The sequence below is a fragment of the Silurus aristotelis genome (genome assembly GCF_946808225.1).
Source record: "Silurus aristotelis genome assembly, chromosome: 21".
NCBI classification, from domain to species: domain Eukaryota; kingdom Metazoa; phylum Chordata; class Actinopteri; order Siluriformes; family Siluridae; genus Silurus; species Silurus aristotelis.
This window is the reverse complement of record NC_139594.1, coordinates 17,354,858-17,371,377: the sequence shown is the minus strand read 5'-3', so window position 1 is coordinate 17,371,377 and position 16,520 is coordinate 17,354,858. Positions and strand designations below refer to the sequence as shown.

Genomic DNA, 16,520 nt, shown 5'->3' with positions numbered 1-16,520 from the left:
TGCAGTTGTGGCTACAGTGAAAGGAGACGTGTTAAAATGTGTTCATTGGGTTTTGTGCTTTAGTGATAAAATCTATTTTAACTGTATGAGATTTCTGTCCGTGATGCAGCGCTCTGTTATACTGCGTTTCTCTATAACATTGAAGGTTTCTATAACCGTGCCTTCATAATGGTGATATTAAGAGGTGCCTTGATTTAGGCAGGACACCACTAAAGGCCTGGAAATATCACATGTAGGTATGCTGTGAGATATATCACTGTCATAGCCAACGTACGAGAGAACGTATAGTAACCTGTATTATTTCACATCTAAACGACAGGTGAAATGAATTCCTATAATTGTTGGAATGTTGTAGTTTTAGATTAGGATTCAGAGCCTCTCTAGTGTCAGTTGACTGAATTTACGTGAAAAAACAAGAACAAACGAGAGGATGGTGCAGGAACTGGGGCCATGAATATGTTTAATAGATTAATGGCCTCAATTGACAGTTTTAAACAATTTTCTGCTAAAATGATATTCTTTCCAAGACACCCTTCATTCTGTAGAAACTTCTTCAAGAAGAATATGCACTAAAACAGTGTGTGTGCTGGAGCAATGAAGCTCTATATAGCATGTATTTCTTCGATTTTAGAAATGATATAACTTAAATTCTTTTCTAGTAATAAAAAACTACACAGTTCTATACAGAACTATACAACGTGTAGCTCTTTTGTCCCCTCGGTGCAGGATGTGTCCAGTGTGCTGCATGTTAATCAGGGAACCAGTGCAGTATGTGTTTCAGGATTACTCAGCTCCTCCGTGTGAGCTCTGCCTCTCTCACCTTCGTCTAACATCTTGCGGGAGAATGTGATCAGATCCGAATGGATTTCGTTAGTCTGGTTACGGTGCGGTTCCAGATCTTGGAAAAGTTTTTGAGGCGCACACTTAAGTTGTATTCTTACTAACCCTTATGCTTGTATAATTAGAATTACAATATAATGACTGTAAAATTATAACTGTATATTTTTCATAAAATTATATTTACCCTTAATATTATTACGACTGCACACAATATATAATGCATCAATATTTTGTCGTTAAAATAATTAAGATTTTTAATAAATAAGAATATTGTATGCTTGTATTTGAATTTTTTAATAAATAAATTAAATATAGAGAACTACACAACAAGAACCCTACACTATTTCCTTTTAAGTTATCATGTCTGGAAAAGCAACACTTCCACAACACTTCCGTACCGACCTGCATGTCAGATGGCAGAGGAAACAGAACCCTGTATCATAAAAAAAGAGTTGTTAATGTGTGCTGGAGAAACCGAGACGTCTAGTGCTCTCGTGGTGCACTCGTACCCCTGCTGCTGTAAACCGATGGCTCCAGTTTCCACACAGCATGATGTTCTAGCCCGGGGCTGGCATCCATTATACACATTACTGAGGTTTAACAGTCATTTAGGGTCTGCCTTTATGATTCCCATTACTGTGTAATGTACAGTACGGTAAACGCTCCGAGATATTAAAGTACTGCTTATTTTATTAACAGCTCTGGTTGTGTGTGTGTGTGTGTGTGTGTGTGTGTGTGTGTGTGTGTGTGTGTGAGGGCATGTGTATACTGAGCGAAATGGGTTGTTATGGAACACTGAATGCGTTTAGGAACGTTTTTATTTCTTTAGCTGAAAGCTACATTTTTTTAAGCAGAGACATTCGCGGTTCTACGTTAGCGGTTTGAACTGAAATTACAAAGGCGCATTACAAAGGCACAAGAAGGAGATTAAAATATGGCTGTAACATTGGGGGGGGGGGGGGATGACAAAGAGGCAGTGAATGAGCAATATAAAAGAGAAGTTAGAGTCGCAGTATGCTATAGTAATGCAGCCTTAAATCAGATGTTATTGGATTTCCATAACAAGGAGATTGCAGCTCTAATATCACTAAACCCTCATAAAGTCGACACACTGCTATTGTCGGGGGCTTCCATGGCCCTCTTGTTACCTAACACCATTGTATTGCACCTGAAAAAAGACAGGACACTCCCGGCCCTCCTTTTTTTCCCCTCTTGCCCATCCCCACCCCATACTAAACCTCCTTCTCTCCTTCACATTTCCACCAGTGAATCCCTCATGTTCATTGTAATCCCCTGGAGTATCATCTACAAAGCTGCTGTATGCACGGGGGGGGGGGTTGGGGGGGGGGGGGGGGGCGCACACAGCGCACACAGATGTCACCTGGTTCCAGCCATTCTGCTCCAGGAAAACTAAAGATATCAGTTGTTGGTAAGATCATGCCACAGTGGAAGTGTGTATCCATGTTAACAAACTGCTTTTACTTTACATTAATTATTACAAGTCTTTGAAATAATACACCGTCCTTTACAGAGGAGAATACATACCGCTTTAGAACATTACAGGTTTAGAAGAGTAACTAAGTTTCTAAGGTAAAAAGTAGCCTGGGCTCAGCATGGTTGTCTGTTTAAAGGCTTGGAGCTATAAATCATTTGGTCGTACTACAAAGTATTTTCAAACAACCTTGCATATTTAAGCAGGGCTGTCTTTTAGGCTGTGCCAAATCATAATATATGTTGATGGAAAAGAGCCTCAGGGTTTAAGCAACATCTCAAACCAATTGGAAGGACAATACAAATCAAACCAACCAACCAACATGCTGAGCCTAAGTCAGATCACTGAGACCCCAACAAACCAAATCCTAAGCAGACCCCTAACCAGTAATTTTTTTAATCCAAGCCAAATCTAAAAATATTTACCACAGCCAATAAACCAGACCTCAAAAGTATTTCCCACACCAGATCTACAATCTATGAAAGACCTGAAACCATCACAGCCACTAAATCTCAAAATCTAAACCAGAACCCAATGGATCTGCAAGTCTAAGCTGGACCCAAAGGCCTCTCCCAAAGCCACATTTCAATATAAATAACAGAACAAACCTAGAATTCTCAACCAGACCACCAAACTTCTAACGTTACCACAAAACCACCTTCAATCAAATCTAAACATCAAATCTACAATACACACCAACACATCTACACACCAAATCTACAACACACACCAACACATCTACACACCAAATCTACAACACACACCAACAAATCTATTCACCAAATCTGCAACACACAACAAACTATCTACACACCAAATCTACAACACACATCAAAACATCTACACACCAAATCTGCAACACACACCAACACATCTACACACCAAATCTGCAACACACACCAACACATCTACACACCAAATCTGCAACACACACACCAACACATCTACACACCAAATCTACAACACACATCAAAACATCTACACACCAAATCTGCAACACACACCAACACATCTACACACCAAATCTGCAACACACACCAACACATCTACACACCAAATCTGCAACACACACACCAACACATATACACACCAAATCGGCAACACACACCAACACATCTACACACCAAATTTGCAACACACACACCAACACATCTACACACCAAATCTACAATACACACCAACACATCTACACACCAAATCTACAGCACACACCAAACCATCCACACACACCAACACATCTACACACCAAATCTACAACACACACCAACAAATCTATACACCAAATCTGCAACACACACCAAACCATCTACACACTGCAAACCATCTACACACCAAATCTTTTAAACATCAAATCTACAACACACACCAAAACATCTACACACCAAATCTACAACACACACCAAAACATCTACACACCAAATCTACAACACACACCAACACATATACAAACCAAATCTACATACATTGTAATGCTATAGACACTAAGTTAGAGTTCACATGTAAAGGTTAAATGAGACATACATTGATGTAAAGAAACACCTAACAACAGAAGAACAATCATCCTGCACTCTGGGTTTGTTTTTACACAACAGACCGATTAGCAAAGCCTGAAAATGCAAAGGAATAGAAGAATATATAAAAGTTGTCTAATACTTTGATTCTCAAAGAACCCTAAGGATTTCATAAGAACCTGAAGTAGTTTACATGTTAATGTGTTTCATCTTCAAATTCACATGGTCAGGTAATCCAGACTGCACACTGCTCACTGCTTGGCAACAAGACCATGTCAGACATAACGAAGGCTGCACAGAGAACATCTGATCAAAGCAGCGGTGTTAAAGCCATGTCCCTGAAGATTGACTACCATTAGAGTAGCTCTGGTGGTGGTACATTCTGAGAAGATCTAGGAACCTGAAGGATTCTGTAATAGTCCTTTTGGAGAAGGTTCTATGTAGAAACTGCAGTAGATACCATTATTATAGGGATTATAGGCCTGTATATCTTTAATTGATAGTCTTATGATGTGTTCTACTATGATTATGACTATATAACATTATGACCACCTGCCTAATATTGTGTTGGTCCCCTTTTGCTGCTAAAACAGTCCTGATCCAATGAGCAATAACTTCTTCTGGTATTTGATCTACAGTTGCTTGTCTGTTGGATCAGACCACACGGATCAGCCTTCACTCCCCACATGCATTTTGTATTTTGACCTGAGAGGTTGAAGAGCTGGCTGTAATCCTGGCTTGCACACAGTTATCCAGGACCATGCTCCAAGTCAACCAGAACCCTGAAGTTCTTTCTGAAAATGAATGCGTTTTACTAGACATTGTCATTGACACTGATTTAGGCTCCTAGTACTATGACAAACCAGGTTCACAGGTGACCAAGCCCCTGAGTGAAACATTAACCTGTATATTCAGTACACACAAACACTGATACGCACCAGTGAACCTCTCCAAGACTTGGAGAAGCTGCCAAAAAAAAAAAAAAAAAAAAACCCTGAGGCTTGAGGACAAGGTGGAAGTGCATGGCTGCTTCCTGCTTCACCTGTAACAGCAACACAAAAACACCACCACCACCACCACCTCCTCCTCCTCTGCTCCCGACACCTCCCTCCGCCCACCAACACGCTCACACACACGCGTGTCGCGCGAATCAGGGTGGAGCAGGTAGCCTGCGCCTCGGCGTCAGCGTGCTGCGGGAAGTCGCTCTCTCGCTCGGGCGGAATGGTGGTCAGCGGGTGAAGCGTCTCTCCGACCTGGAGGAGACATGGAGGACTCGGAGAGCAGCCCGGATGACGGTCTACTGGCCACCTGGAGATGGAGCCGCAACGCACGGGAGCAGGTACAGCTGAAGCAGAAGATCAGAGATCTGCCCGGCTTACTGAAGCACGGCTTGCATTTAAGAAAGAAGAGCGTGAGTGTTGCATATTATTATTATTATTATTATTATTATTATTATTATTATTATTATTATTATTATGACAATGATTGTTGCTCGTTTCCTCCCGCCTTGAGGACCAATCGCCCCCGCGTTCATAACAGAGGACACTATAGGCTCAGTTGCATTATTGACAGCTTTTTTTTTTCTTTTGGATTTTTTGCGCGCGCACTTATTAATTGGATTTATTTTTTCATTAATTGATATTTCCAAATCGTTACTATGTGAGTATGTAGGAATGCATTCAGGCACAATCTGCTGCCCCCCAACCCCCGTATCTAAGGCAACAGGAATCCTACACTCACACTCACATACACACACACGCACACGCGCGCGCACCTGACGGCTGGTCTTTTCCTCCCAACTTCCTCATCACGACGATGGATGCAAAAATGCAGACGCCTTTTTTTCCCCAATATCTGACCGAATATTTAAGGAAAAATCATTTCTGGGTACAGCAACGTGTGCGTGTGTGTGCGCGCGCGCTCGCGCCTTCCTCTAGTAACCAGGCACCTCCACCTCTTTCTATTCCTTCATGTATTCATGTAAATGTCTCCTGTGCAGTGACATTAGGCGGGGAGGAGGGGGGGGGGTGTACATGCAAAGTGTGTTTTAATGCCTTCTGTCATTGAGCTGCGAATTACAGTCAGGAAGCATTGTATGCATGCATCAGGAAGCTACAGAAAGGCAGCATATCATGATACTTCCATAGCACCCTCCTGTCATAGCAGCCTACCACCATACTAAACATTATGGATGCAGAAAGCAGCCTGCTACTTACAAAGAATGGCAGTGTGCTGTAAATAATAGAATATCATAAAGAAGTAAACGCAGTGCAAGGTGAACCTTGAGCGCCATCGGTTTTTTTTGTTTCTGTTTGCAAGACTATATTTTGTATAAATATATTTCAAGCAGAGGATAGAGATGGACGTTCTTTACGGACTCGATTCATTCGTTCATGTTAGGTGTTTGTTATATACTGAATAAATCCAAATCTAGATGAAAAACCTGAACGTTTTGCACTGAAGAAGATGGCAAGATGATCTAGCGACTCTCAAAACATTTTTGCATTCTTTTTTAACATTGTGATCCAGAAAGAGCTTAGCTCCAAGACCTTAACCGTTTTTTTTTTTGGTTAGTCATTATTACAATATTGCCCTGAAACCCCAGTAATAACAGAGTCTCGCACCGTACAGTCGCACAATCTACAAATCGGAACCTTTTTTTCTCAAACACGTCTTATTTTGTGTTTTGTTGTTGTTTTTTAAAACTCTTTGTGATTAAAAGGCTGGGAGAGTGTCCTGGAACCAATTACTAAATGTTAAATGTGCTCTGAGCCTGGTTCATATGAGTTTCAGTGGGTGTTTGGATGAGTCACAGCTACAGCTCAATTTAAGTGGAGATGCAAATGAGTGCAACTGGGAAAATAAGAGACATTATCCCCACGAATCTAGCATTGTCCTGCTTTTCTATTTCCTTTCAATTTGACCTGATGCATGATGTACAGTAAATGTTATTGATATTTATATATGCTACTATTGATATTTTTTTGCATTGTTGTGTTATATACCCTGGCCTGCCATATATAGCCTGTGAAGTAGACTAAAAAATATCTAACATACACGTACTGGAAGCAGTGCTGCCAAGAGAAACAGAAATTAAGAGAATAAACCGTTGTGAATAAATGAATATAATTTCATGGAAAAATATTAGAATTTAGGTTGTAAATATATATATATATATATATATATATATATATATATATATATATATATATATATATATATATATATATATATATATATATATATATAATATATATATATATATATACATACATAAACCCCGGCCTGCTATGTAACCTGACTTGCTATATACCCCAGTCTGCCATATACCCTAGTCTGTTATATACACTGACCTGTTCTGACTGTAGCTGTAATGTCAATGTTATTTAATATTAAACTTGCTAGTTTGACCTGGGGAAATCGGGGTGTATTGTAAGTACAAACGCACATTATTTAATGTTTTTATTTAACTTAAAGTAACCAACGAAAGATGTAGAATTGATAAAACTTAGTATTCTGAAACTACAACGTTGTTTCCATAATACTCTTTTAAATATAAAATCTTTATTGTTATAAAGTCATGATATCTTGTCGTCCATTTAGGGACAACAATATGAGTGTTTTCTTAGTTTGAATACTAAGAAACTTTAGGGAGTGCTTCATGATTGCTTCAATTGATTGCTACAACGGAAAGCTTTCAAAAGGGAGTCGTAAAATTTCTGTGTTTTGATAATTATTATCTATTCAAAGCCATGATATGCAGCAGTTATTTAACATCATAACAATACAAAGCTGACAAAATGCAATAATCGAGTTATTAGTATTCAGGGTTGTTTCCATTTCAGCAGTATTATTTAGCGTTTTCATAATGATTTTACTGTGGTGAAACGTTTTATGTGTGAAAGCTGACGCGTTTCATATATATATATATTTTTTTGCTAAAACTGTATTAAGACCGAACACAAAAAAAGCCACCAAGTGCGAAAGTGAAAGATACAGGACGTGTGGCTGTGATGGATTTCGGATTGTAGATAAGCTGTGAATTCATGAGTTTGATCCTCTGAGCCAAAAGAAAAGAAAGAGGCTGCAGTGTGGGTTCTTTTGTGGGTAAAAAATAGTATTTTATTTATTTTTTTATATTGATAGTCAGTCTGAGCTCTTAGCTTTCCTGCTGTTGTTTGCCACAGCATCTGTAAAAAAAGTTTATTCATCCCAGAGGGAAATGCATGGAATTATATGATCAAAATTGTAATCATGTGCGTTGTTTCTTGTGGAACCAGAGCAATAAAGCACTTAAGGATGTGTGCTCATTAAAAATAATCAGCTTTACTGTTGAAGCAACTCTGCTTTGTGACAGAACACTATTGTTTTCTATAGCAGCATGTCCTTATTCGCAAACCTTCACTTTTCTAAAAAGTAAAAAAAAAAAGTGTCTTAATTTCCCATTACAGCCAGAAAGTTCATCCCTGGAAAGGATTCAATTCAGGACCCTTCAATACTTCTCTTTGTAAGGCATGTTTGTAGGGGACTAAGGGGTTTTTGTGCACAACAAACCATGTAATAGGCCTCCTCATGAGGCAGTGTGACGCGCCCTTGTAGACAAGTGCACCGGGCCGTGATGAGCTTTAAAACGAGAGCTTGACCGTCTCGTGCGTCTCCTTGTCTCCGTGTGAGCTGCAGTTAGTTAGTGCACGCTGATTCAGTTCTAGCAAATTCTGCACATGTCCATGTCCCGAAGTTTGTGCTTTTCCTGCTCGTTATCTGGAACCGAACAAAATGTTTCTCCAAAGCGATGTAACCTAGCAGCATCGCAGCATTTTCCTCTCATGTTCTTCTCTCACACGGTGTAAGAATAAGCTCTTCATGCGTTGTAGCTTAAGTACACGTGACGTTACACGTTATTCGTTTGGGGTGTGGAGTTCTCCGAATCTGTTGGAACTTGTGCTGCCATTATATGGATCGTTCCCAATGTTTTTATATTTCCCGCATGGCTGAGCAAGAAATGACAGTATCGATTAGTCTGAGTAAAACGTTGCATAACCTGCGCCCTTCTCACAGACCGCATGTTCTTCTGTTTGGAGACATTGAGTGCAAAAAGGTTTTTTCTCCCCTTCATCTTACTTGAAAAGTGGATGTTTTTTTCATCCCCCCCACCACAGAAAACAGCACTATAGGTTTAGGTAACGTATGTGCTGACTCTGTAGAGAGCACTGTAGAGAGATCCTCAAAGATCTTGGTTGTATCTGAGATGATTGGAGATGATCTGAGAAAGAGAAGAAAGCTGTGACTTTATCTGGATCATTTGCCTGAATATTCTTTGCAGCATGTTCATAGCAGTTTTGTTATAATTAAATAGTTTCAATCAGATTTGTATTTAGATTGACAAAGCAATCACATCGCAGCACATTCTCACGGAATTTTCCAGAAAAAAGACTAAACCGTATACTAAACAAATCTGAGAAACATTTTGTTATGTAAAGAAAAACCAAAGTATAATCGAAAGTGTGGTACAGGTTTTGGAAAGGAGCCTCCATTGTCAGTGCCTTGTAACAGTCATTAGTCTGGAATCCTTTTGTTTTTTCAGCCAAGGGAAAGTTTATTTGTAAGATGACAGTTTTTTTTTTCTTTTTTTCAAATAGAAAAAAAAAAGAAAGAAGTAGTCTCTTATTAAGTCTGTTGTCAATTCTTTAATTAAAATTGTAATCATTGCCAAAACGCTGGCAAGAAAACTCTCAGACCACCACAACCACACCATTCCATGGTTCATAATGTCCTTATAACCACTCTTCCCCAAGAGTTTTACTTCTTACATAGAGTAAACAGAGCATTTCTAGTAATGCATTTGTTTTTTATGGCAATAAGATTATGTATAATATTAATATTAAACAAATATATATATATATATATATATATACACACAGTGAGGAAAATAAGTATTTGAACACTGCTATTTTGCAAGTTCTCCCACTTAGAAATCATGAAGGGGTCTGAAATTGTCATCGTAGGTGCATGTCCACTGTGAGAGACATAATCTAAAAAAAAAAATCCAGAAATCACAATGTATGATTTTTAAACTATTTATTTGTATGATACAGCTGCAAATAAGTATTTGAACACCTGAGAAAGTCAATGTTAATATTTGGTACAGTAGCCTTTGTTTGCAATTACAGAGGTCAAATGTTTCCTGTAGTTTTTCACCAGGTTTGCACACACTGCAGGAGGGATTTTGGCCCACTCCTCCACACAGATCTTCTCTAGATCAGTCAGGTTTCTGGCCTGTCGCTGAGAAACACGGAGTTTGAGCTCCTTCCAAAGATTCTCTATTGGGTTTAGGTCTGGAGACTGGCTAGGCCACGCCAGAACCTTGATATGCTTCTTACAGAGCCACTCCTTGGTTATCCTGGCTGTGTGCTTCGGGTCATTGTCATGTTGGAAGACCCAGCCTCGACCCATCTTCAATGCTCTAACTGAGGGAAGGAGGTTGTTCCCCAAAATCTCGCAATACATGGCCCCGGTCATCCTCTCCTTAATACAGTGCAGTCGCCCTGTCCCATGTGCAGAAAAACACCCCCAAAGCATGATGCTACCACCCCCATGCTTCACAGTAGGGATGGTGTTCTTGGGATGGTACTTATCAATCTTCTTCCTCCAAACACGTTTAGTGGAATTATGACCCAAAAGTTCTATTTTGGTCTCATCTGACCACATGACTTTCTCCCATGACTCCTCTGGATCATCCAAATGGTCATTGGCAAACTTAAGACGTGCCCTGGACATGTGCTGGTTTAAGCAGGGGAACCTTCCGTGCCATGCATGATTTCAAACCATGACGTCTTAGTGTATTACCAACAGTAACCTTGGAAACGGTGGTCCCAGCTCTTTTCAGGGCATTGACCAGCTCCTCCCGTTTAGTTCTGGGCTGATTTTTTACCTTCCTTAGGATCATTGAGACCCCACGAGGTGAGATCTTGCATGGAGCCCCAGTCCGAGGGAGATTGACAGTCATGTTTAGCTTCTTCCATTTTCTAATGATTGCTCCAACAGTGGACTTTTTTTCACCAAGCTGCTTGGCAATTTCCCCGTAGCCCTTTCCAGCCTTGTGGAGGTGTACAATTTTGTCTCTAGTGTCTTTGGACAGCTCTTTGGTCTTGGCCATGTTAGTAGTTGGATTCTTACTGATTGTATGGGGTGGACAGGTGTCTTTATGCAGCTAACGACCTCAAACAGGTGCATCTAATTTAGGATAATAAATGTAGTGGAGGTGGACATTTTAAAGAGAGACTAACAGGTCTTTGAGGGTCAGAATTCTAGCTGATAGACAGGTGTTCAAATACTTATTTGCAGCTGTATCATACAAATAAATAGTTTAAAAATCATATATTGTGATTTCTGGATTTTTTTTTTTAGATTATGTCTCTCAAAGTGGACATGCACCTACGATGACAATTTCAGACCCCTCTATGATTTCTAAGTGGGAGAACTTGCAAAATAGCAGGGTGTTCAAATACTTATTTTCCTCACTGTATATGTATATATATATATATATATATATATATATATATATATATATATATATATATATATATATATATATATATATATATATATATATACACACACACACACACACACACATCATATTGCCAAAAGTATTGTGTCACCTGAACTTTCCTGCTATATGTGGTTCTTTTCCAAACTGTTACCACAAAACTGGAGACGCTCAATTGGATGTCTTTCGATGCGCTATAATAATATTTTACATTCACTTGAACTTGAAAATTTTGATGCTCAAAAATCATATACCATACTTATGACTAGGTGTCCCAATACTTTTGGCATTATAGTGTATATAGCATATACTTTCCATATATGGAAACCACATAGTTAGTAGCTCAGTGGTTAAGTCTCTGGGTTACTGATCAGAAGGTCTGGGGTTTAAGCTCTAGCATTGCCACTCTTGGTTCCTTGAGCAAAGCCCATAACCCTCTGTGCTACAGGGGAGCTGTAACAAGGCCGATCCTGCGCTCTGACCCCAGCTTCCTAACATCACGGGGGTATGCAAAGTAAGAATTTTGCAGTGCTGTAATGTACTCGTGACGAGTAAAACACATCTTTTCTTTTACTTTTAAAATATACTTATAGTCACACTTAATAGTGTGAACGTATCGACTTTTGACCTTGAAGGTATATATATTTTATATATTCTATTCAGGCTGCTCAGTAGTTTCACAGATCGTTAGGCTATTGAAGTTGAGGGTTTCGAGGGTTCGTTCATGTAGACATTAAAAAGGACACTGATTTTATTGGATCCATTAATCCGTTTTATTGAGATGGATCGGGTTTGTGCTATTATCATTATCATCATCGGCATCGACGTTTATTTACAGCTAATTGGACGTTGCAGATTCTTTATTATTGATTTGATGTTCTTATTGTTTTTTCAATGGATTCCCAAACAGGGGATGATGTTAAGATATAATAACTGAGAACCGATTATTGAGGGGGTATTTTGAGGTTTATATTCCGATACATTCGCAATCTGCCGTGCAACCCTGCTTAAATGTTGGCACTCTTCGAATTTTTGGTTAAAGCATCAGAAACGCGTGTGAGGAGGAGAAAGCTGAAAGCACGAAATGTTCAACAGCTAAATAAAGGATTGAGAATTTAATGAGAAATAGTGGCACAGATTATTCTGATTATTCATGTGCTTTATGCAAACCTCTCCTGGTATTTTTTGGCATGCGGGCTATGTTCTCGAGTGTGTCTCCATGTCCTGGAGTGTGTGGCGTGTTAGTTGCGTTCACAGCCTGGTAGCTGATGCGTCTCTCAAAACGATTTCCTGCATTTGTTTGCCGTTGCGAAAAATGCAAACGAAGAGGTCGAGCTTGTTTGATTCTCCCGATCTCGCGTCGTGCCTCATGTGACGTGACAGATTTACTTGCAAGTCGTGTCGCTGCAAGCAGAGTGTGTGTGTGTGTGTGTGTGTGTGAGCATTCGCCGCTCCGACGCTGAGCCTTTCTGAGCACTCTAATCTGGGAGTAATCCATTTCTCGCATATAATGACCCACACACCCACTGCACTCTGCATGCTGCACACAGGAACACGATCCTCATTGAGGCTTTGATGTCTGCACATAGATAACAGCACCAGGGTGCCTCCTTCTTCTCTCTTCTTACTCACCTTGCATTGTTTCTCCTACTTTCTTGTATCTCCTCGCCTGCTCATGCGTTTTTTTTTTTTCTCTCTTTGTCGAGGTGAACTCGTCATTCCTTATTCCCACTTCACGTATTGCATTGCCTTTAGGTTTGGGTCAAAAATGTTTATTTCTAGGCTTTTACATTCTCATTTCTCATATTTCTGATTCGTTTACACATTTGATTCTCACATACCGAATAGAATTTCTGTCTCTCAGTGACACTTTTTCTCCTTCATAACCAGCTTCAAACTACAGCTGGGCATCAGCAACACGTCAGATGTTGAGTCTCTACTCAAACAGCAGCTCTATCTAGAGCAGAGTGGTCTGGGGGTGGGTGATATAAGCTTTCACCATATTTTCCTCTGTTTAGACAATATCGATATTATGTTGCAATATGAGGGGAAAAAAAAGATGCTGATACTCCTCGTTGTATCGTCTCTTTAACTCTGTGTCGTCATTAGTAGCGCTGAAAGCTTCAAAGAGTACCAAATTGTACAATATGATATAAATGCAAAATATGAATGAATATGTATGTGACGGTATCCAGTAGTGGTGCAACGGATCACAAAACTCACGGTCCGGATCACGTTAAGTTTTTTGAGTCACAGATCAGAAAATGTTTTGGATTAGCAAAAAAAAAAGGTCCGGAGACAAATATCATTTGCTTTCCATTTATAAAAAAAAAAAAACTACATGCGATTTGAATGATGCAGGAGACTTTTTAAGTTCTTCTGCTATTCATTGTTGTTGATTAACACGTCGTCCCGTTCACGTGGACACATGACTGCTCTGTGTAGTTACGAAATTATTAAAAAAGCAATATTGGAAACAAGAGAAAAATGTCTTTCATTTTGCGATTGTTAAAACATTAAGATTATTTTGCAAGTAAAAACATGAGCAGATAATACGCTTTTCACGTGCGTGCCTGCGATCAGTTGCACCTCTAGTATCCGCGGTAGAGCAAAATCTATATAATGGCACAACATAATACCGTATGTCGTATTCATACAGATATAGCGCCCACCCTTAGCTCACATTCTGTTAGTTTTGAGTGTTGGATGCGTTTCATCCACATAATGGAGGTGTGTATATAAATGTATATTCATGTATATAAAGTATGCTCATGTATATGAGCTGCTCAAACCTGCTCTCTTCTCTTTATGAAAAGGACATAACCTATGGTTACATACAGCAAATTAATTAGTAATCCAACGAACTCTTTTTCACCACAATGTGAACGCCGCAAATCGACTGACGTCAAACCGGATGACATTTCACTTACCTTCAATATAGTTCCCTTGCATGGCAATACAGCGCTCCCAACATTCCTACCACTTCTGGAATGTGTCCTGAAATCTTCTTTTCAAACACCTTCTATGACTTGCGCCGCATTTCCGCAATGGAGACCAGGATCTTCATCTTCAGGAAGAGGTCGAATTCCGCAGCAGCCAAATCTGGCGAGTAGGTTGCTGCGGAATTTAGATCATGATGTTTCTGGCGAGAAACTCAAGCGTAAGGAGCTCAGTGACAGATTGCGCACGTGGTCAGAATAGCAGACATGGTAAAGCACATGTTCGGTATAGCACCAGTTGCACAGCTTCCGATGTACACAGGACAATGTCTTTTGGCACACTGACTTATGAAGGTCGGTGTCTCCTGTGACTGTGCGTGCAGGCTTGTGGTGCCATCTGTTGGCATTGTACTAAATCTAGTCTCAAACCTTTTTAATAGATACCACCTTGTATAACCTTAGCCTGTGGATGGTGTAGGATGTTCCTAACGATATATAAACAGTTGATGTGGAATGAGTTAATTGACTAAAAATCTTTATATATAATCACAGCCATTTTTCAACGGAAGAAATGAAGTGAGAATGGTGACGTGGATTTACCTCACAGGTAACCCAGCAACTGCTTTAAAACAGGAAACCATATCATACGGTTGTCGGGAGCCGAGATTTACATTACATTTACATTCACTGTAGCACACAGGCGTTTCCAGAGCGACCTACAGAAGTGCTTTGAATTTCTTTCTGCTCTCTTGCTCTGTCTTCATGCTTCTACAACGCCATGAACTATAAATATTATAACTGTGCTTGATATCTTAGTACAGCTACAAACAAGATACAAGGGAGATTCCTGATGCACACATCTTCTTACATCTCCTGTGTGTTGGGTGAAATTGAGCGATGCAGGAGGCTCAGTGGGGACCTGGTGGAGAACAGGGATTGATGAGTGCCTTCAGGTTAGTTGGGTCTGGTTTTTGGCTTGTAGGCAAGCATCAGTATTTAAATGCCAGAGGAGAAAACAAATGGGGTTTTAAATGGGAATAGGGTGATGTCTTGATACTAAACTAAATTAAGGACATAATGACATATGTTTCTTTCATAAAGGTCATATGGGATCCCGATCTCTGGTTATGCTGAAGGTGTGTTGGAGTAGCTAGTGTTAAATAATGTTAAACAAAATGGTATTAATTACCTGCTTTTTAAACATCATACCTGATTTTACATCTGGGGTTGTCTCTGGAGAATAAAAGACAAAAGATCTGGGACACCTGACTTTTCCATTCATATGAGCGTCTTTCCCAAACTGTTCCCACCAAGTTGGAGGCACACAATTGTATGTCTTTGGATGCTGTAGCATAATATTTTCCCTTTACTTGAACTAGGAGACCCAAACCAGCATGACAATCCCCCGTGCACAAAGCTGTCTACACGAGGATAGGCTTTACGCAGGTTGGAGTGGAAGATCTTCTGCTATATTAAATAAATATTAAATATTAAAAAGAAATAAATACCCATTAAACACATTTCGGATGAATGTGAATGCTGCCTACACCCCAGGCCTCCTCACCTCACCTACATCAATACCTGACTTTACTAACACCCTTTCAGCGGAATGAATCTCCACACATCTTCACAAAATGTAGTGGAACAGAAGAGAAGGAGAAAAAGAGTGGAGGCTATTATAAGGAAAAATGGGGACTGAGATGGAATGTGGAATGGGATGTTCATAAAAGACATAGCAGTGAGTATAAGATTGTCCACATATGGTGTACAAAATACTGATATTTAATATAGCTATATTATATATACACTCACCGGCCACTTTATTAGGTACTAGTACCAGGTTGGACTTTCAGTACTGCCTTAATCCTTAATGGCATAGATTCAACAATGTACTGGAAACATTTCTCAGAGATTTTGGTCCATATTGACATGATAGCATCACGTAGTTGCTGCAGATTTGTCGGCTGCACATCCATGATGCGCATCTCTCGTTCCACCACATCCCAAAGGTGCTCTATTGAATTGAGATCTGGTGACTGTGGAGGCCATTTGAGAACAGTGAACTCATTGTCATGTTCAGAATCCAGTCTGAGATGATTCGTGCTTTATGACATGGCGTGTTATCCTGCTGGAAGTAGCCATCAGAAGATGGGTGCACTGTGGTCATAAAGGGATGGACATGGTCAGCA

The 16,520-nt window shown here is 39.8% G+C and overlaps 1 protein-coding gene across 2 annotated transcripts in view; it reads left to right on the top strand.

Moving 5' to 3' along the window:
* The first annotated feature begins 4,956 nt into the window (after positions 1–4,956).
* The window catches only part of rapgef5a (Rap guanine nucleotide exchange factor (GEF) 5a), a 93,219-nt gene continuing 81,655 nt past the window's right edge, over positions 4,957–16,520 (top strand). Inside the window, exon 1 of one of the 2 annotated variants that reach the window (XM_083523583.1) lies at positions 4,957–5,254. In XM_083523583.1, the coding sequence (XP_083379709.1) occupies positions 5,108–5,254 (147 nt within the window). In that variant the 5' untranslated portion in view covers positions 4,957–5,107. The remainder of the gene's footprint in view (positions 5,255–16,520) is intronic. The other variant, XM_083523582.1, reaches the window with a different exon arrangement.